Source organism: Petromyzon marinus, chromosome 42, assembly GCF_048934315.1.
Source record: "Petromyzon marinus isolate PM22_M1 ecotype Great Lakes invasive population chromosome 42, UKy_Petmar_22M1.pri1.0, whole genome shotgun sequence".
Lineage (NCBI taxonomy): Eukaryota > Metazoa > Chordata > Hyperoartia > Petromyzontiformes > Petromyzontidae > Petromyzon > Petromyzon marinus.
Genome location: NC_133708.1, coordinates 3,961,760 through 3,983,839, shown reverse-complemented (window position 1 = coordinate 3,983,839; position 22,080 = coordinate 3,961,760). Strand labels below are relative to the sequence as shown.

The 22,080-nt window shown below is 46.4% G+C and overlaps 1 protein-coding gene and 1 long non-coding RNA gene across 2 annotated transcripts; both read left to right on the top strand.

Moving 5' to 3' along the window:
• Positions 1 to 4,281: 4,281 nt before the first annotated feature.
• Positions 4,282 to 6,089, top strand: LOC142930574 (uncharacterized). The gene is made up of 3 exons (XR_012946537.1): positions 4,282 to 4,609; positions 5,119 to 5,221; positions 5,692 to 6,089. It is a non-coding gene; the product is annotated as an uncharacterized LOC142930574 (long non-coding RNA).
• A 760-nt stretch (positions 6,090 to 6,849) lies between these two features.
• LOC142930628 (protein-arginine deiminase type-4-like) lies at positions 6,850 to 21,697 on the top strand. The gene is made up of 7 exons (XM_076073623.1): positions 6,850 to 6,912; positions 7,437 to 7,639; positions 9,429 to 9,576; positions 12,072 to 12,177; positions 13,050 to 13,132; positions 18,157 to 18,282; positions 18,991 to 21,697. Exons 1-7 carry the CDS (start codon positions 6,850 to 6,852, stop codon positions 19,228 to 19,230), a joined length of 969 nt encoding a protein of 322 aa, XP_075929738.1. The 3' UTR covers positions 19,231 to 21,697.
• Positions 21,698 to 22,080: the final 383 nt, after the last annotated feature.

The following is a 22,080-nucleotide window of genomic DNA, read 5'->3' as shown; positions in this document are numbered from 1 at the left end:
ATATGGGGGATCTCTATCTCTGTGGTCCTGAGCGGTAGTGTAATGGTTAGAGCGCTGTTCTTTGAACCCACTGTGACTGCCACCAACACCAGTCTGAACTGGTCCTGGACCTCCCCAAGGTCGACTCGGCTTCAAAAAAGTACCCGGTGCAGCGCGTAAACATCACCACTGGGCAAGACAAATGCGGCTGGAGCATGATGCTGGCCACCCACCTCCTCATGTGTCGTGCCGGCCCTTCACAGGTGCTGTACGCAACAGCACTTGCCTTGACAGTATTGTTAAGGCTACATGGGGGGGATCTTTGTCTTTTTCTCTGTGGCGCGTGAAGGCGACGTGGAAGTGGGGACCCAACGGGCATGGCGCCATTCTTCTGGTGAACTGCGACAAGGAGAGGGACTCCACCCCAAAACCCGACAACGAGGACCGCTACCTACAGGGGGCAGCAGGTGCGCGGTCGCCACTCCATGAACTAAAAATTGATAAACTAAACGAATTTTTATTTTAACAAGCAAGGCCCCACTGAGCTGTATATAGCTTCTTTTTCAGAAGCGACCTGGCATTCACAAATGACGGCTCGACGAAGGTGGCTTGTCATCACGTGGACATTTACAGCAGCCAAATACTCTAAACGCGTGACGTTGATTTGAAATGTTTGAGGGAAAAACCGGAGGATCCGGAAAAAAATCCACAGGCGACCACGGGGAGAGAGAGAGACATGCAAACTCCAATCTCCACCTCACGCCGCTTCGCTTTCTCCGTGCTCCTCATTGACGACCTGCTGAGCGTTTTTATTCTTTAATAATACAAATGCACAAAAAATGTGTGACGTGTGACATGCGTAAACGCCCTCTAGATCAGTGGTTCTCAACCTTCGATTGGCTACTTCTGTGACCCCCTTGTTGAATTTTGTTTCATACGAGCACAAGCTCCTTGCTCGACTAAACATGGTTCTGAGAAATAAATGTATGAATAATGGACATCAATATTTGAACTAGTTGTCCATTTCGTGAGGTATCCTAACTAGGTAGTAACTGCAAGTGCATAAAAGAAAATTAATTGGACGCTGTGCAACGTGCGAGGTAATTTGTTCGCGCTCGCTGGTTATCTTGGAAACCCACATTGTTTACGATCGGTGAGTTTAGAAAGGTTTTTCATAACGTTTTGGGTTACCATATGGATATAAATTTCATCTTGGTTATTTTATATTGGCAGACTCATCTAAGATTATTTACTCAATGACTCTCATTGATAAATCACCTCAGGTACCCCCTGGGACATTGCCACCTGTACCCAGTGCGGGATTATCCGAGGAGCATGTCTAGCTACACATGTAGTAGCTACACATGTAGTAGCTACACATGTAGTAGCTACACATGTAGTAGCTACACATGTAGTAGCTACACATGTAGTAGCTACACATGTAGTAGCTACACATGTAGTAGCTACACATGTAGTATCTGTATCAGTGGCTATTACAGTAGCTACTACACGTGCAGTAGCTACTACACGTGCGGTAGCTACTACACGTGCGGTAGCTACTACACGTGCGGTAGCTACTACACGTGCGGTAGCTACTACACGTGCGGTAGCTACTACACGTGCGGTAGCTACTACACGTGCGGTAGCTACTACACGTGCAGTAGCTACTACAAGTGCAGTAGCTACTACACGTGCAGTAGCTACTACACGTGCAGTAGCTACACGTGCAGTAGCTACACGTGCAGTAGCTACACGTGCATTAGCTACGGGCCCAGCACTTTCAAGGGCCCCGCGCTAAATGCTTTGAAGCTATCAATTCCGGTTCAGTGATTCTCTATTATTATAGTACTATACCGACTTCAACTTTTATGAATGACTGGGTGTTTAAAGGTTAGCGATTTGTCGTATTATCTGGCTGTATAGCAAACTAAAAAATACAATGACGTTACTATGCAAGTAAAAAAATTGTGTTTTCATATTTAGGGCCCCTTTATAACATATGCTACAGGCCCCGCACTAGCTTAATCTGGAACTGCTTGTACCCCCGAGTACCCCCCAGTATGAGAACCACTGCTTTAGAAGGGCTCCCCCTAGAGGGGCGAGAGGCCTTGGGTGTCGACGAAGCGTCGCGGGAGCCATGTTGCGGTGCCCACAAAAGTGGAGGGAAACTGGGAGGAGGGAAGACCAGGAACGAGGTTGGGTAGATGCAGTGGAGAAAGAGAGGAATGAGAAGAGGGAATGAGATCGAGTGAAGCTGCGATGCTGGCTTCAGAAAGAGCTGACGGGTTATGATCACCGTGTTATTAATGAGCTGACGGGTGATGATCGCTGTGTCACTAATGAGTTGACGGGTGATGATCACCGTGTCACTGAGCTGACGGGTGATAATCACTGTGTCACTAATGAGCTGATGGGTGATGATCGCTATGCCGCCGCATGTGACCATCCCCCGACAGACCTGCAGGACATGTCGCCCATGCTGGTTCGTACCCGAGGTCCCGCCAAGCTGCCGCCCGGCTACAGCCTCCAGCTGCACAGCCTCGAGTCGCAGCACGCCGGCGTCTTCTACGTACCTGGTGAGAGGCCCATCGACCCAACGGAGCACTGCGCCACAGTGGCTAAGAGATGTTAACTACTTCATCTGGTATACAGGATACAGGAGGTCGTGGGCTCAAGCCCAACCCTGACGCCTGTCTATAATCACTTTGCACGGTGGCTAGGATATGTTAACAACCTCGCTGGGTATACAGGAGTTCGTGGGTAAGATCCCGACCCTGACTTCTCTATATTTGGAGTTTGCATGTCTCTCTTCCCGTGGCTGCGTCGATTTTTCTCCGGGTCCTCCGTTTTTTTTTCCCTCTGCATTTAGCATCAAGGTGTATTTAAAGAGAGATACGGTCCGCAAGTTCATTCCTTACGACTCACGACTTCACTTCATACATTCTGTAGCTGCGTTGCTATCTCCTGGTTACCTGGCATCTCAAGCCTATGGTAGCTGGTATCCTGAGGCAGTCCTCAATCCAAATACAAGAAATCCTCACTAAGCGCGAGTTCTGGATTTGCAAGTTTCACATATTCGCGAGTTTCTAAATGTATCCATTTTTCCCTCTTCGCGACCCGCCGGACTCCAGTATTCGCGAATGTGCGTAGTGCCTACAAACCATCGACACTAGGGAGGTGAGCACAGAATGTTACTACATTTGAAACTGTCTGCAAAGATCAGGTATGCCCCCTCGGCTGCCCACATAGTCCTCACGTCTTGCAGTAATCCCGCTCTAAACTCACTCTTGTGGATTTTTTTACTTCATATACGTACTTATACCAAATCTTTAAACGATTCGACTGTCCGGTCCATTAAAAAGAACGCGAATGCAATCAGGGAGAGTGTTGCGGCTTGCGCTCCCCAGTGCTGAACTGATAACAGCTGTGCTGCGTTGTTATCAAACCCCTGCATCTCCCGAGGAGATCACCACCACCACCTCTATCATTGTCAAATCATCATCATTATCAAAGGAAATTTTAAAAAACGTCGTACTTCTGAATGTTATTTATTTATTGTAGTCATAGTTATTAAACACTTACCATTTCCTCCCTATGTTCACTCATTCCAGGAACTTCACCCCGCTTTTCCCCCACTGGAACAAAGGTTTTTCTGCATTCGCGAGCATTTTCAACAACGTAATCCTCGCAGATAGAAAGGGTTTTACTGCACTCTCCAGTCTGAATCCTACTCTTGATTCTGAGATCGGACAACCATCACAAGCTTGTAAACGTGACGGAGGACATGTCAAGTGAAGGACACTCGCTGGTTGACACGTTGTCGTTGCCTCGGTGGTGTTGAGATCTGAGCAAGGTGATAGGCACGGAGAGCCATTCGCTGGGGCCGGGAAAGTCGAGCTACTTGTTCGAGTACCCGGGTCGTGGCGGAGAGGTTAACCTCTTCGTGGAGGGGCTAAGCTTCCCGGACGGCGACTTCAACGGATTCGTTCACTTCCACCTCAGCCTCCTGCAGAGCATCCTGCCGGTGAGTGGGCATCAGAACCAGCAGCAGCAGCAACCGAGCAGCAACTATCCCCGTGCATCCATCTTTCTTGTCGAGGAGCATAAACCATCGCGCAGACTTCGGTCATCCTCGCAGCAGTCGGCTTTTTGGCTGGCCATCGAACGTTGCGATTTATTTTTTATCCAGGTGTCTGGACACATCTTGACATCAGTGATCCATCTATGGGAAGTGAAGTGGGATAGGCTATTCTGGCAAATGGCGCATGATGCTGGATGTAATTACCAGTGAAACATCGTAATCAAATTGTAAATGTTGTGGATTTACTCTCCAACACACCGGTGAGCTGAAGTTGGAACTAATTGGCGTTTGTTTACATGACACATCCCTTACCAATTGGCTGTGTCGGGTGGTGGAGGGTTACAACACATTTATTGTTACGCGATCTAACCCAAAACCATCATTATGAACATTATGGGTTAGGTTGTTTTGTGACGCTATAGTATTATTTTCTCGCTTTTGCCAGGGCAAACAGAGCACGCCGATTTTCACCGACAGCGTGGTTTTTCGTGTGGCTCCGTGGATCATGACTCCAAATACCCAGCCGGCGCTGGAGGTCTTCATGTCAAGGTATCTGGGGAGTAGGGATACGTTCCTGATTTTTATGTTAATCCCAAAAATAAATTAAACCGGGCCTAGATGCGGTGGCGTGTGATGCGTGGTGTATCCTCTCTGCATGGTGAGCGGTTGCATGGTTCTGTGGTTGCGTGGTTGTGTGTTTGCGTGGTTGTGTGCTCACCCCAGGGTTAGTAGGGAGTGGAAGTGTAGCAGTTTAGTGCGCTGTGCTACAAACCCGGCAACCCAGGTTCGATTCCCGTTAACAGCCAACACCAGTGATAGCGAATATTTTTACCGGTCCTGGACCTCCCCTAGGTCGACTTAGCCTCAAAGGAGTAGCTGGTGCAATGTGTAAACGTCACCACTAGGGAGACAAAGGTGTGTGGAAGAGTGTGTGTTGGTGTAGTGCTGGCCACCCACCTCCTCGTGTGCTGTGCCGGCCTTCATCGGTGCTTGCTAACAGCACTTGCCCCTACAGTCTGTTAAGGCTATACGGGGGATCTTTGTCTTTGTCACCCCAGGGTCGACTCGAATGCGGTGTTCATAAAGCAGATGACCACCCTCGCTCACCTGGCCGGGTGCACGCCAATTGAAATACAGGTCAAGATGGACGTGTGGATGCAGGTGAGTGTCAGTGTGTAAGAGAGAGTACTGAGGTGTGTGGGGAGCCATAGAGTAGCGGTTAGCGTGCTGCACTACTAACCCAGTGACCTGAGTTCAATTCTCATTCATAGTGGTAAGCACACAGGGTGAGCTCATCTGTCGAAGATGATTAGAATCTCATAATGCTGCAGTTCTGATGGAGCAGTGGTGCAGTGGTGAGAGCACTGGGTTATGAACCCGGCGACCCAAGTTCGATTTCCTCATGACAGCTAACATCAGTGGTGAGTGATAACCGAACTGGTCCTAGGGCCCACCCTTCAGCCTGCACTCCACCTGCACGGTGAAGTATGGTCAAACAAACCAAACGTCTTAGTGCGACGTTGGGAGGCCTTAATCCGCCGGTGGATTCACTCGCTACCAACGCTGCTCCATTCACTCAGCGAGGTTTCGTGGGGGTGGGGTAATTGACGTTTCTCTTTGTTCACGTGCAGGACGAGATGGAGTTTGGCTACTGCGAGTGTCCCACCAAGGTCATACCGGTCGTGTTCGACTCCCCGCGGGACCGCGAACTAAAGGCCGTGCCGATCCTTCTAACGGTAACCGCGTCGACCCCACCCAGCCCTTGCTGGCTACGCTTCCATGGCAGAAAGCGATGCACACTGCCTCGCGAATCGCGGATTAAAAAGCATACAGGGTGTCCGAAAAATAATAGACCAAAAATAATGTTGAGTAGTTTTATTGTTATTCGAGGTACTGACATTAATTTAATATGGCTTAGGAGTTTTTAGTTTATTTAAAATGTTATGGTATTGATTAGATATTATCGGATTATTAATAAACTTCCACGTCGTCCATCATTTACTATGATCAATAATTCACTATAATCAAACTAATTCAGTGTTCAAACCCTGAGAAAATATTTTCCAACACAGCTGTAGGGGATGGATGATGACACAGCAACATCAACAACAGTAGCATGTTTAAGCTCTTCAAGGTCCCTTGGTTTGCTAGTTGTAGACTTTATTTAAAAAATCGCAGAGATAAAAAAAATCGAATGGCGTTAAGTTGGGCGAACGGGTGGACTTATCATGGTATATCAGAAAATTGGGTTTCTCCTGAAACAGGAAGACGGTACCAGTCATGTAATGTTTACGTTCTGCACGCGGGGTGCAGAACGTAAACATTACCATCAATCAACATGTTAACGTCAGTCGGAACCATAGGGGTCCTATAGGAGGTGAAACGTGAACCGATTAAAAAACATTAAACATACCTGTCAACCCATACGGTTTACCCATATTCTTGTACAGGGAAATTAAGTTTTCAGGTCCATACGGCGTACAGCCGTTTCCATGCGGGCAAAATTTTGTTTCTATTTGTTTGTGTTTCGCCCTTTATAAGGGCACGGGGTGACCAATACTGTCTGAATTGGTCTGAAATAAGGTAGGCACTGATAACAGGTTGATAGGTATAATTAATCGATGTCAGTGTTAACGAGGGACTACTGTATACATCATACAGTGACCCATTCACAGGAATTGCTTGTTACCCACGAAATGCATCGTCTCCTCCTATACACAGGGGGGAGTATGGTGAGGACAGAAAGAAAGGGAGCAATGGGAAGGTCGTGCGGAGGAGAGTAGAGTGAGATGAGAGGGGAGCAGCAGGAGGGGGCGTGGAGGGGAACCGAGGGGATGATGAGAGAGGATGGAGTGAGACGGGGCATGCAGGGATGAGTCCGTGGAGGCAATTGGACTGGGGTAAGACTTACTGAGCAATTATAGCTCTTTTTCAAATCGTGAACTTTTCAGAGACTTTACTCAATTTATTATGCACCTATGTCACTAGTTGTGGGTAATAGTGTAAATGAACCATGGTCTGTTTCAACGTGTAATATTCCAACAGATTATAGCCCTTCAGTCTGTGAGCCTTTTATGTTTTAAAACTAAAACCAACATTTTTATTTTATTTTACCAGGTAAGGCCCACTGAGCTATATGACTCTTTTTCGGAAGCGACCTGGCCACAAATTATAGCTCAACGAAGTGGCTTATCACGTGGAGATTTGTAGCAGCCAAATACTCTGAACTGCATGTTCCTAATGTGCAGGGGAAAACCGGAGGACCCGGAGAAAAATCCACAAGACCATGGAGACAGAGTAAATGCAAATTCCAAATATACAACAAGCATCAGGATCGGGATCGAAACCACGACCTCCAGCATACCAGGCGAGGTAGTTAATATCTCGCCACCATGGTGTTTCTCTGCCCTGGCCGGCGTCTCAGGGCAAGGACTTTGGCTACGTGACGCGGAAGACACAGAGAGGCGAATGGGTGAACAGCCTGGACTCGTTCGGAAACCTTGAGGTGTCGCCCCCCGTCATCGTGAGGGGCAAGAAATATCCACTCGGGCGCATCATCATCGGCAGCGCCTTCCCCGGGTGAGTCTGCTGGGTGTCTCACTCCCTCTCTCATTCTGGGGGTCGCCGCATGGAATGATTCACCTCCCCCCCTCTCCCCCCGAACCTCTTCAATAACTCGATGAATATTCAGTCGGCGGCCGCGATTTGATTCAAGAGCCGATTCTTCTTCAGTCATTATTTTTCGTCATGTTTTCAGAAAGTAAGGAAGAAATCGACTGCCTTGCTGCATTAAAAAAAAAATCTTCCGCATTAAGGCCACTCCACACCAATGTTAATCACAGGGGGTTGTTTCCACCATCCTTCACGTTTGGTGAGTGGGAATGGGCCAGGCCCGGTTCAGGTTAACGCTCTTTTACCGATGTTGAACATGGCCGGGATTCGAACTCGGGTTGGCTGGTTCATCTCGCAATGCACCTCCTCACCCCAGCTCCACCCCCTCCACTTCATTTGGGCTTAATTTTTTTCACGTTTATTCTATCTCATTTGTACGGTTATCTTCACCCCCCTCCCCCCCCCCCCCATTAGCCCACTTGTAAAAATAGCTTTCTCCTTTGCACTAGCCTTAATCAGTTCAAGTATATAGTGGACCACTGTAGCCCTCGCCCTCTTCAATGGGAGAAAATGGCAAAGCTGCCTCCTCCCGAAGCACTCTCTTCGTGGCGAGCGGACGTCGAAAATTGCTCTTGCGCAAGACTGGAATTCACATGAAAGCACATTTGGACGTGCGCTCGCCGTTGAATGCAACAATTGTATTGGAATCGGCGATTCCTCAAACACCCATCGTCAAGAAAAAACTGCAACAAATGAGACAGAGAAATAAACGAGAAAATACAAACGGGGTACCATCTACACAAAAAACGGGCGAGTTTGGTCACGATGCTGAATCGTGACAATTTACCAACATCGCTGGACCGACACCTTCTCTGGTGCCGTCACAGGGAAGGCACTGCCGATAAGCCAGAGGAGTCCAGCTGTTGTATATAGGTGTGTATGTTTAATTTCTTTCGCACCGTACGTTAGCCAGCCGTGCTAATCGGAGGTGTGGGGGAAGGACAACAAACTAATCAAAGATTGAAGTTCAGATGCAAACTTTTCAGGTTTATACATCATTTACATTTGAGATTGCAGGATTAACTAAGTACAAAAATCAGTTTTAAAGAATTATTTTTCAATTTCGATTTGAAAGGGCATAGCTCTAGTGGCTTCCTGAGAGCAAAAAAAATATATAGCCATGTGACCACCAGCATACGAATAACTTGTACACACCTAGCAGCATATCGTGCGATATTTTTTTAAATTAACGTGGCATACCGCTCAATACCAAACCTTAACATAACAACACTGTATAGTATGATTCAGAATCATAACCGAACTCGGCAGAAAGCCAGAAAACGTAAAGAATGAGCTCATTAAGCAGCTCGCACACACACACACAGACAAGAGGGGAACGGTCATGAAACAGCTTCATAATTGAGTTGTAACGATTTATGATACAAAGTGGGGGAAAATTGAAGATGGAGGGATGGGGGGGCCCAATTAATTATTTTCACCAGGGCCCAAGCCAACCACGCCGCCGCTGCACCAATCACTCTAAGAGTGGCGGGACTACAGGCACGTGCCACGCACCACCTCGAGCTCAAATGGGTCCCTCGTTCGCAGGATCGTCCCATTCACCGCATTCCCTCTCCACCTCCTGTCCCCTTATCCCCCTGACTCCGTCGCCCGTCGTTGTCGCCCAGGTGTGACATCCCGACCCGCCCTGACCCGCCCCGCCCCGCTTGTCTCGTATGTGGTCCCGTCCCTGCAGAGAGCGCGCGGGGCGCAAAATGGCCCGCGCCGTGCGCGAGTTCCTGTTCGCGCAGCAGGTGCAGGCGCCCGTTGAGCTCTACAGCGACTGGCTCAGCGTGGGCCACGTCGACGAGTTCATGAGCTTCGTGCCGGCGCCCGACCGCAAGGTTTGGCGTGATGGTGAACTGTCCTCCGATTACACGGGAGATGATGGTGGTTGTTGCGATTTAGAAAGTGGTGGTGTAGTTTAGGTGACGGTTAGGAGGACAGGCGGGAGAGGTTAAGGGGGGGGTTGGGGTAGGTCTGGTAGTAGCTGGGGGGTGGGGGACAGGGAGGCGCCACGGTGGCAAGATTTTAACTACCTTACCTGGTGTAGAGGAGGTAGTGGATTTCATACTGACCCTGATGCCTGCTGTATATTTGGAGTTTGCATGTTCTTCCTGTGGTCACGAGGATTTGTCTCCGGGTCCTTCACGTTTAGAATCAATATGCTTTTAAAGCATTTGGCTGCAATAAATGCCAATGTGATTAGCCACTAATGAAAAAGCACTACATAGCTCTGTGGGCCTCACCTGGTAAAATAATGGTTTAATTAAATTTCAGGTTAGTTTAGTAGCAGCAGTAGTAGATTGGACTGGGGAGAAGAGATGGGATTTAAGGGAGGAGCGGCAGCTGGTTGTTCTGGCAACGATTGTTCCGCGTGCAGTGGGAGTTTGTTCCCAGTGAAGGGGAGCCAGAAGGGACAAGGAACGAGAGAGCGAGGCTGGGTGCAGGATGGTGAGGGCGGCACGGAGAGGGACCGCAGAGACTGGGAGCATAGAGGATAGGATGTAACAGAGGAGTAAGAGACGAGAGAAGCAAGACGAGGGTGGGGCAGGACCATGCATGGATTTTTAAACTCGAGCAGTGGTTCCCAACCTGTGGTCCGCGAGGCTACTATGGTGGGGTGGGGGTCCCGTGGAAAAAAAGATAAATAATAACATCCTCACCGAGGAAATGCACAATTTCAAATAACTAGTGGTTGCAGCGTGTGGTGTTCCGCTAAATATTTGGAGGTTGGGAAAGAGGGTTGGGAACCGCTGGCGTGGAGTACCGCTGGCCTCGAGTACGGGTCGCTTCAAAAACACGTTAACACTTACATGGGACCATCGTTTTTAATTAAAAAATAACGGATAAGGTACTGTAACATGATACCAAAATGTAATGTTAATAGCTTAAAAATGTGAAAGAGTCTCCACTTGTTCGCAATCATTGTCAACACATGCCTGGAATCATCTCCAGGTGGTCTCCAGAGCCTGGAGGCACATTTCTTGTGGCATTGTTGCAAATTCTCAGACGTGTTAAACATTTTTTTTAAGCACCCTGTATATGCGAGCGCACGTGCATGCACAATGTCTATATACATGCGTTATTTTGTTATTATTGTGGTTGCTAAGCACAGGCCCAAAATGGCAAGGGGTGAGCAAACAAACAGCACTATTGAAGGTATACCATAGTCTCATCATTATAAAAGACTCGCAAGGTCCGATGCACTCTAAACATGTGCCCAGTGTCAATAAAGTTATATTGGTCACACACACGAAAACTGAATAATAAGATGCACCTGGAAATGTTGTTTTAAAGTACGGGGAGAAAAAAACTGTCTCTTATAATTTGGAGAATATGCAAATAGATGACCATTGATCTTTTTTTTACTTGAACAAGATAATAAGATCTTTAAAAAGGAGTTAATAGGAGGGTTTGTGTGAGATTTAGAAAAATCAATTAGAAGACAGATTTTTTTAAAATAATCATTTTAGCGGCATGCATTTTCCAATGGCAGCTGTCAGGCATCCGGCCTTCAAGACGCGCGACCCTCAGAATCAGAATCTGAATTATTTTTATTGGAAGAATCCGATGAGCTACAAAGCTCTTTTTCACAAAGATGTCCAGAGTGACGACCTCGGTGACGACGAGTGACGGCGTCATCAGTGGCACAAGGTGGCCGCAGGGCTTCCAGTGGGGGGCTGATATTGCTCGCACATCGGATGAGAGATGGGGAAACATTACCAAAGGAACTAAGGCTGAAGATTGGAAGGAAAAATAAAGATGGAAAATGAGATTGTGGGATGAGATGCAGTTTGGAGGAATGCCCGAGATGGAGGTGGCAAAGAGATTGTGAAGAGTGGAAGACGCGGGTGGGAGGCCCCTGCCCAACGGCGGGGCTGCTAACGATCTTTGTCTGTTTGTGTTGTTGTGTGTTGTGTTGTTGTTGTCGTTGTTGTACGCGATGTGTTTGTGTTGATGTCGTTGTCATTGTGTGCGATGTTTGTGTTGTTGTACGGTGTTGTGCGCTTTCGGTGTTGTCGTTGTGTGCGATATGTTTGTGTTGCTGTGCATTGTGCGGTGTTGTTATTGTGTGTGATGCGTTTGTGCTGCCGTGCATTGTGTTGTGCTTTGTGTGGTGTTATTATTGCCGTTGTTCATCGTGTTTGTGTTGTTGTTGTCGTTGTGTGCGATGTGTTTGTGTTGCTGTGCATTGTGTTGTGTTGTCATTGTGTGTGACGTGTTTGTGTTACGGTGAATTGTATTGTGCTTTGCGTGGTGTTATTATTGTCGTTGTGTTCTACGTGTTTGTGTTGTTGTTGTGTGCGATTTGCTTGTGGTGCCGTGCGACACACAGGGGTTCCGGCTGCTGCTCGCGAGCCCCAACGCGTGTCTCCGTCTCCTCAAGGAGCTGCACCAGCAGGGCCACGGCCAGAGGCGCCTCTTTGAGAGCTGCCCAGACGGTGAGCTCGTCACTAAATGTGCAGGTTGAAGATTTATAAACATCGACGCTGAAGCTGCAGTTGGCAGCGCAAGATCCTAGGTATTAAATGAAGCGGTGTCCCGCACATTGGACGACTACGTATTTGTGTTTAGCTTTAATGTGCAGGTACATATTCGTCTTCTGCTGGTTGAGGGCATCTGAAAGCAGGCAAAATGGAAACGTGGTGGATTGGGCCTTAGGCCTTTCCTAGACTGTATTCTAATACTGATAAAAGTTCTGGGTCATGATTGACTAGAAGAGAAAAATGAGGCACCGACCCTTTTGTAAAGACTTCCATCTGGTGAGTTGCAAAGAAAGAAAAAATACGTTTTGGGAAAATATCCTTGCCTTTCCAAGAAATATAACTGTAAAGCACCAAACATTGGATGGCATTATAAAGTCAGGGCTGCCACATGTCTTGGGTTTCAGTTGGACAATCAGGAAATTGGCATCTCTCTTTGGGTGGCAGCGATTGATTTGCACCGAGAACTGGTACCGGTTTTGCATTGAACAGAATCCATAATACGGATTTTTTGGGTTCGATCGCGTAAATATAAATGTATCGTTAAAACCGCCACCACCCGACGTAGCCAATTATTGAGGTTTGTCACGTAAACAGAACATGCCAATTTGTTACTAGCACAGCACACCGGTGTGTTGGAGAGCAAATCCACAACATTTACAATCTGAGTATGACGTTTCACCATTGCTAGTTGTAGTTACTGCTAGTTGTAATTACAACAGGCAGTAATGCTAGTTGTAGTCAATGCTGTAAGCAATGAAACCTAACCTCTGACCTCCCACATCTCCTCTATCGCGATCACCCTCTTCCCATCTATGATCCCCCCACAGTTGTCTCATCCTTGGAGCGCAAGATGAAGATTCAGGACATCCTCGATGACATAAACATCACGACTGAAAACAATAATGTGCAGGTACAGTATTCACCCAGAGGTGGACCTGTTCTCACCGATACCCAGAGATAACCACACATTGATACCCAGAGATAACCACACACACACACACACTGATAGCCAGAGATAACCACACACTGATACCCATAAATAACCACATACAGATACTGATACCCAGAGATAACCACACACACACAATGATACCCAGAGATAACCACACACTGATACCCATAAATAACCACACACACATACTGATACCCAGAGATAACCACACACACACACTGGTACCCAGAGATAACCACACACACACACACACTGATACCCAGAGATAACCACACACACACACTTATACCCAGAGATAACCAAACACACACACACTGATACCCAGAGATAACCACACACACACACTTATACCCAGAGATAACCACACACACACACACACACTGATACCCAGAGATAACCAGACACACACACACACTGATACCCAGAGATAACCACACACACACACACACTGATACCCAGAGATAACCACACACACACACTGATACCCAGAGATAACCACACACACACACTGATACCCAGAGATAACCACACACACACACTGATACCCAGAGATAACCACACACACACTGATACCCAGAGATAACCACACACACACTGATACCCAGAGATAACCACACACACACACTGATACCCAGAGATAACCACACCCACACACACTGATACCCAGAGATAACCACACACTCGCACACTGATACCCAGAGATAACCACAGACACTCACACACTGATATCCAGAGATAACCACACACACACACACTGATACCCAGAGATAACCACACACGCACACACTGATACCCAGAGATAACCACACACACACACACTGATACCCAGAGATAACCACACACACACGATTTTAGGGTGTCCTTCAAACACCTGCCTCGTTAAGGGGGTGGGATTCATTCGTGTTCAGAAATTCCTCGTTTACACGGTAGATGCATTCCTGAAAAGTGCTGCGTTCAGTGTAAATGCATTAAGTGAGGAATTAACCGACTGAATCACGTTTATATAATTAACTCATCCGATGGTAGGACATACAACTGATATGAGGGTACGCCGTCGCGTTACTGTATTGTTCCGCGTTACTGTATCATACCGCTTAGTCGGGCGACTCAAGAAAGTAGTTCGTCGTCGACCGCTCAGGAACCACGTTATAACGGGGCGTGGTCCACGTTATAATGGGGAGCGGTCAACGTTATAACTGAGAGCAGCCAGCGTTGTTGCATGGCGCGTTCCGCTTGTGTGCGAGAGTGCTCCCTCGCAGAACTCTCGTAGCGAGGAACGCGGTGTGTGAACACGCGTTAAGCGAGGACTTCACCGTATATCCGTTTCATGAGCAAAAGCCTATTCTAGATTTTAAGTTTTCGTGACTGCAAGGATCCATATTCTTTGGTTCTTTCGGTAAAGTCACGTAGATAAAAAAATGAAATAAAACAACAATAAAAACAACTAAATTAAATCACGACGTTTCTGGCGCAACACAAGCGCCCGTCATCATGTGGGACACAACAGTTAGAAACAACTGCTGAACTGAGCAAGAAATCTGCAGTGAAACAAGACGCTATATAAATAAGAGAGGGGTGGGAGGAGCCAAGGAGGAGATACAGAGTGGGGGGGTGGGGGGTGCGTGGGGTAGGGCGTAGGAAGATCAAAGAGAGGAAAGGGAAGACACTAACATGCTGAACATGCTGCAATGGACAACATGACACTAAACATGCTGAGCCCTCAAAGGCTTAGGACACATCCAAACAGACGTTGCTGGAGCTGAAATTGCCACTATCCTCAAAAATTCTAAGAAACCCATTAGCAACATTAGCAAAAATGAGCGCTCTGAACTCGCAAATTTGAAAAAGAGGGATGAGATAGTCATCCTCTCGGCCGACAAGGGCAATGCCACTGTCATCATGGATAAAACCACATACAACAACAAAATCCAGGGCCTACTCAATGATGGCAGCTACTCCAAAATCAATAGAGATCTGACTAACAGCCTAACTACTAAAACCAACAAGAAAATTACCAGTTCGACTTCCCTAATCGAACCAGTCAAACGGCTCTCCCTAAAACCCTCGGCTGCTAGACCACCCAGATTCTATGGTTTTCCCAAGATCCATAAAGAAGGTACCCCATTGCAGCCCATCGTGTCCACGATCAACTTACCTACCTACAAACTAGCCCGTTTTCTGCCGGATACTTTACTTCCCTTTACAGGCAAGACCACTTCAGCTGTACTTAATTCAACTCACTTGGTCTCTCTAATCAAGGACATTTCACTGTCCCCTGATGATGTCCTCGTCAGCTTTGATGTGGTCTCTCCATTTACCAAGGTTCCAGTGCCTGACACTTAGGCCTCGGCAAGGTAAGGTAATTTACCCTTTTTACCGGGTAAAAGAGTAAAAGTGTCGACATGCCAAGGGGTAAGGTAAAGGGTAGGGTTAAAGGTAGCTCGGAAGAATTACCCAGTAGGGTAACGGTAGCGCGAAGTATTACCCGGTAAATACGGTGCCTTGTTTACCGCTAAAAGCTCCGTGGCGCAGTCCGTGGCCTCCATTTAATTAGTAATATTTAAAAAAAACTTTCTTAAAAACACGCTTTTATGAAATGTATGAGTAATGGCAGAACTCCACGACTCCAGGAAGTGGCCCCGAAGCTTGCCGTAACGTAAGGGACCGTGGCCAATTACAGCCAACGTCAGTTGACTGTGGACAATTAGACCCAAGCCGAAACATAACATAAAAACTTATATATATTTTTTAATGATAGAATATAGTATCATCATCAGTATGACATAAGTATATCAAGTTTGCAGTCGATACCACATTGGAAAGTGGGTTAAAATTGAGTTACAAGATTTGAGGACAACAACAGTGAGTTAAAATAAAGCGTGTAAAATTGTAATCATCGAGAGTATTCTATATGAATAAAGCACTCTACCTAGCATTTACCTGTTATAAACCTTTTTCATGTGCAGTACCCCAGTAATTACCCTGTAATCGGGTAATTTGTATGGGGTAAGGGTAAAAGGTGGGGTAAGGGTAAAAGGTAGGGTAAAGGTAGGCTCGTTGCTTTTAACCTTTTACCTTACCTGCTGAAGGGTAAAAGGTAGGGTAGAGTGATTGTATTGTGGTAAGGTAAAAGGTAGGGTAAAGGTAGGCTCGTTGTTTTAACCTTTTACCTTACCTTGCCGAGGCCTACTGACACCATAGCAATAATTGAAGACTTAGTCCAACATGGACTGAACCCTGATGTCCCTGTGCTCTTTAGGCACTGCCTCATCAACACTTACTTCACCTGGAATGGTACTTTCTACAAACAAAATGAGGATACCCCATGGGTCCCCCCTTGTCACCAGTGATAGCCAATGTTTTCATGGAGAAATTTGAAACAGACGCCATCCAGACATCCACCCTATGTCGTTCCCTGTGGAATAGATATGTGGATGACACTTTCGTCATTTGGCAACATGGCCTACCAGCATTGAACCAATTTCTTGACCACATTAACTCCATACACCCATCAATCAAATTCACCATGGAAATGTAGAAGGATGGCAAGCTACCATTCTTGGATGTTCTGTTTGAGAGGAGGTCCAATGGCTCTTTGGGACATTCTGTCTAAAGGAATGCCACCCACACAGACTCCTATCTGAAGCCTGATTCCCACCACCATCCGGCACAGAAGAATTCCCTCATCAAAACACTGATCCATAGGGCCGACTGCATCTCTGACCAACACCACCTGGTCAATGAATTAGAACATGTACACATGGCCCTTAAGATGAATGGATACTCGGACCGTACTATCCGCAAAGTTGTATCTCCTACCATGGAGAAACAACCCCCTAAGACTCCGATCAAAACCATCACGTTACCATACATAGATGGCGTTACCAAAAAGGTTGCCAAAATCTTAAACAAAACGCAAGATCCAGGTCCAATTTAGTACAGTACACAAAATCCGTGATCTAATCTCATCTGTGAAGGATGTCATTCCTGACTTGCAATACCCTGGAATCTACAAACTAAGTTGCATCTGTGGTGATTGTTACATTGGCGAAACGAAACGTCATGTTTCTGACCGTGTCCGCGAGCACAAGTCAGATCTGAAACACGGAAAAACCAATTCCTCCGCAGTTGCTGATCACTGCTATAATGCTGTGGGCTCTCATGATATTGTTTTTTCCGAGACCAAGGTACTCTGCAAACCATCTGGCTACTATGAAAGGTTTGTTCATGAAGCCATCCAGATACACAAACATAGACATAACTTTAACTGAGATGATGGATACAAATTGAGCAATCATTGGAAAGATGTTATTAATCAGGTAAAATCATAACTACATGATGTTGTTGTCCATTGCGGCATGTTTAGTGTCATGTTGTCCATTGCAGCATGTTTAGTGTCTTCCCTTTTCTCTCTTTGATCTTCCTATGCCCTACCCCCTGCCCCACGCACCCCCCACCCCCCCACCTTGGCTCCTCCCACCCCTCTCTTATTTACATAGCGTCTTGTTTCACTGCAGTTAGATGTGTCTAACTGTTGTGTTCCACCTGATGACGGGCGCTTGTGTTGCGCCCAAAACGTCATGATTTAATTTAGTTTTTATTTTTGTTTTATTTTATTCTATTATTACCTACGTGACTTTACCGAAAGAACCAAAGAATACAAAAGCCTATTGTTTCCATAAGGCCAAAGACAGCCCCAATTGATGGCTTTGAATTCTACTTTTTATCGTTCGTTATTATTAATACTACATGCGTATAAAAAATAATTGACGTCAAAGTTAGTGAGAGAAAAAGAAAATCGCCACTGAAATCGCCAAAAATCACGCGCCAATTTTGTAAGGCACAAAGACAAAGATCCCCCATATAGCCTTAACGGCCTTTTGGGGCAAGTGCTGTTAGCGAGCACCTGTGAAGAAATGCACACACACACGCGCGCACACACACGCACACGTGCGTATTAATGGCAACGACTGTGGTGGCAGCGCTGCATTGACTGGAACCGCGACGTGCTCAAGAGGGAGCTGGGCCTGGAGGAGGCGGACATCATCGACCTCCCCGTGCTCTTCTTCCTCAACGAGAGCAAGGCCGAGGCCTACTTCCCCGACGTGGTGCGTGTGGCTGCTCTGTTACAAAAGCTCCACTCTTTAACTGTTTAACTATTTTTTTTATTTTACCAGGTAAGGCCCACTGATATATATAGCTCTTTTTTAGAAGTGACCTGTCCATCACAAATAGTTTGAGGACCATTGAGATTAGAAGCTTAATTTTTTAATTATTATTTTTAATAGTATATACAGGAAAAGCTCTGCAATTCGGCACTTTACCATCCGGAATGCTCCATTAAACCGGCATCTGTTAGAAATGGCAATATCCGAATTTTGTTTACTATAGCCATCTGGCATCTTGCCGTGCCCTTCTCTAAGATCTGTTTATTTCACGATGCTGCCAAGTGGTCACACTAGTGGCAGTCTCAGTTGTAAACATTCACCATCCACCACTGCCATCGCGTTGTGCTTGCGCTGATCGTGACTTCAGCCACTGGAAACTCATTTCCTTAGAACTGCTTGTTGTTGTGTTTAGTTTGTTGTCTTTACCCCGCACCTCCCATTAGCACTGTTGGCTACACACGGTGCGAAATAAGTTCACCGTACATACATACTTTGTATACTGTACCCTAAACTACCCCACTCCTCTATGACCAACTTGGAATACTCTACAACTGACTGCTAAGAACCTCTGCAAAATAGTATATTATTCCTTATATCATCGTTAAAATACAGGCTTATTAATTTCTCCCGTGCCATTCCGTGGCCCAGGTGAACATGGTGGTGCTCAACAAGCAACTGGGCATCCCAAAGCCATTCTGGCCGCACGTGGACGGGCAGTGCCCACTGGAGAGACGCGTGCGCTCCCTGCTCGAGCCCCTGGGCCTCGCTTGCCACTTCATCGACGACCTGAAGACCTACCACCTCAATCAGGGCGAGGTGCACTGCGGCTCCAACACTCGCCGCTCACCCTTCGCCGGCGTCCGCTGGTGGGACGTGGACCCCCTGTGAGACCCGTCAAGCCCCTGGGCGTGAAGACGACAGCCCACGTCATGCCGATGGCCCGTCCTCCGCTGGATCGTCCGAGCCAAGCCAGTGCGAGGCCCGCATGTGTTATTGTGCATATAATTACAATAACACACATTACAACTAATTACTAATCTACAACTCATTACTAATCATAACCATTGACTGATTACCAATCGATTATATAATTACAATACCTCCCCCCCCCCCCCCCCCGCCTGAAATCACTGCACCTGAATGAGTTAAATGATGATGCCACCCTGCTGCTCTATTTTAGACCGGGAGCAAGTGAGGGCTTTACAATTCTGGCGAATTGCCCGATGAAGCTGGATGTAATGACCAGTGATACGTCGTACTCAAATTTTAAATGATGTTGATTCATTCTTCAACACACCGGTAGGCTAAAGTAGTGAACTATTTGTCCTTTGTAAACGTGACACATTTTTTACAGTTTGGCCATGTCGGGTGGTAGAGGGTTACGACACATTTATAAATAACGCGATCTAACCCAAAAACCTTTATTATGAATAATATTGATCACGAAAGCCTACGTGTTAAACTGATGGTACAGGTGGTTGGTTTTCCCACTGTGCTTAGCCACAACCAAAGCATAATTTCCTGGGCTAACAAAGTATCTGAATCTAGCTCGGGCCCAAACAGGGTCAGGGTTAATGCTTCACAAAGAGTTTTGCTTGGGTTAGGTCGCGTAAATATAAATACGTTGATTAACCCGCCACCATCCGACGCAGCCAATTTGTAAGGATTGTATGTTGAACTTCTTTCGCACCGTACGTAGCCAACCGTGCTTATCGGAGGTGTCGGGGAAGGACAACAAACGAAACACAAAAAGCAGTTCTTAAGAAATGAGTGTTCCATCCAGATTATAACGTAAACAAAACGTGTCAATTTGTTACTACTACAGCACACCGGTTGTGTTGGGAGAGTAAACCCACAATTTACTATTTTTACTCTTCGCCACATCAATGTGCTGAAGCAGCAACTAATTGGCATGTTTTGTTGATGTGACAAACCTCGCCAATTGGCTGTGTCGGGTGGTGGCAGGGTGAATTACACATTTATATCTAACAGGTAGCCTACTACTACGTGTTAAACAGGGCTAATGATTCGTTCATCGCATGCGACGCTAGTCGGCACACTGTGGTGAGGACACGGCGTCACCACATTGTCTACCTGCATCTCGACTTGCTCGTTGTGTTTGATGCCGGTGGCATGGCTCGGCTGGTTGCAGTGGAAAAGCAACCCAGCAACCTCCCGAGTGCCACCAGGGCTGGCTCGGTACAGCCCTGGCATGTCTTGGCTGGTGCAGTGGAAAAACAACCCAGCACCTCTCGAGTCACACCAGGGTTGGCTCGGCACAGCCCTGGCATAGCTTGCTCAGCTGGTTCAATTCAGGCAACTGCCTTGTGAGTATTAATCCAGGCTGTAATCACATATGGTGATTTGATTATTTCAGGCAGGTAACTCGTGCCAGCTCTTAAGGACTAAAAACAAATAGTAGGCTTATCGAAGGGCGTTATCTAAGCCAAGTAACTCTTGCAGCAGACTTTTGCCTAATCATTGCAAACATTGTGTAGGGAAAGGCATTTAATAAAACTGTGGCTGGTATGATGTTCGTGCCTATTCAGGCCTATTCATCCCCCAATTGACTTGCGAATCCTTTGAGATCGAAGGATAACTAGAGCCCCAAGAATCAACTTAACTCTGACATCCAGTTTTGCATTGGATAAGAAAAGTTTAAATTAGAAAAAAATGTAACGAGTGTGCGTCACTCGAATTGGCCGTGGCAACAATGATTTAGATTAATGTGAAGAATAGTTTTACATGGCTTTTAAACTTTACAAAATGTTATCATAATTTCCCTGTTTGCATCATGTCTGAGACGAAGTATCCATTGGGATGTCTCATTCAGCAGTACAACCAACCCCCCCTTGTGTAATGGTATGGCTCACTGAAGAGGATATAGCAGCGCTACCTCTGAGACAGCTGGAAGTGACCTCTGGCTCCACGTGTCAGAGGGAGGAATTTTCTCACCCGCTCTGCCACGTGAGACTTAATGCTCATTGCATGAACGTCAAACTTTCAGAGTTGGGAATTTAGCTTAAATTAAAAGCGCAGAATTTCTTGACAATATCCGACTGTGAATGTACTCCGGTTTACAGGAGATATTGATTCAAAATGCTTCTCTTCTACGTGTCTCGGCATCGAAAAGACGTCGGCGCCAGGTTCGACCACAGGCCACCAAGTCATGTGATTCGCTTTGCTTTTTAATGTACCTTCCATGGACCAAAATCAGTAGTACATTTATGAGAAGTGCCTCATTTCCAGGTGCATTTCTCTTTTATATTTTATTAATCGCCACTGCAAATTGATGTGGTTAAAATATTGGTGTTTGATTGATGTTGCACTTCTTTCAATAAATTGTTTAAACGTGTTCTTTGTTCTTGACTTTCTGTGGCCAGGTCGCTTCTGAAAAAGAGCTATTTACCTGGTAAAATATTTTTTTTAGTTTAGAATAGTTCACTAATTTGAAACTGAAATGCGCTGGCAGTGGCTTCGCCATCATCATCATCGCCTCTCCACCAGATGGGCACACACAGCTCATTCGGGTCACCCCTTATGGGGATGCTACGGTATAAAGTACGATGTCATGTCCACGATAATCACACTGTCCGTTTAACAAAAATATAATTTCCGTCGCTCGTGCCGTATACTGGGCTCTTGTTTAATAAAAAATGATAAAATATATTATCACAGTAAGTCCTCGTTTAAGGCGGTAGATGCGTTCCTGATAAGTGCTGCTTCAAACTAAAAACT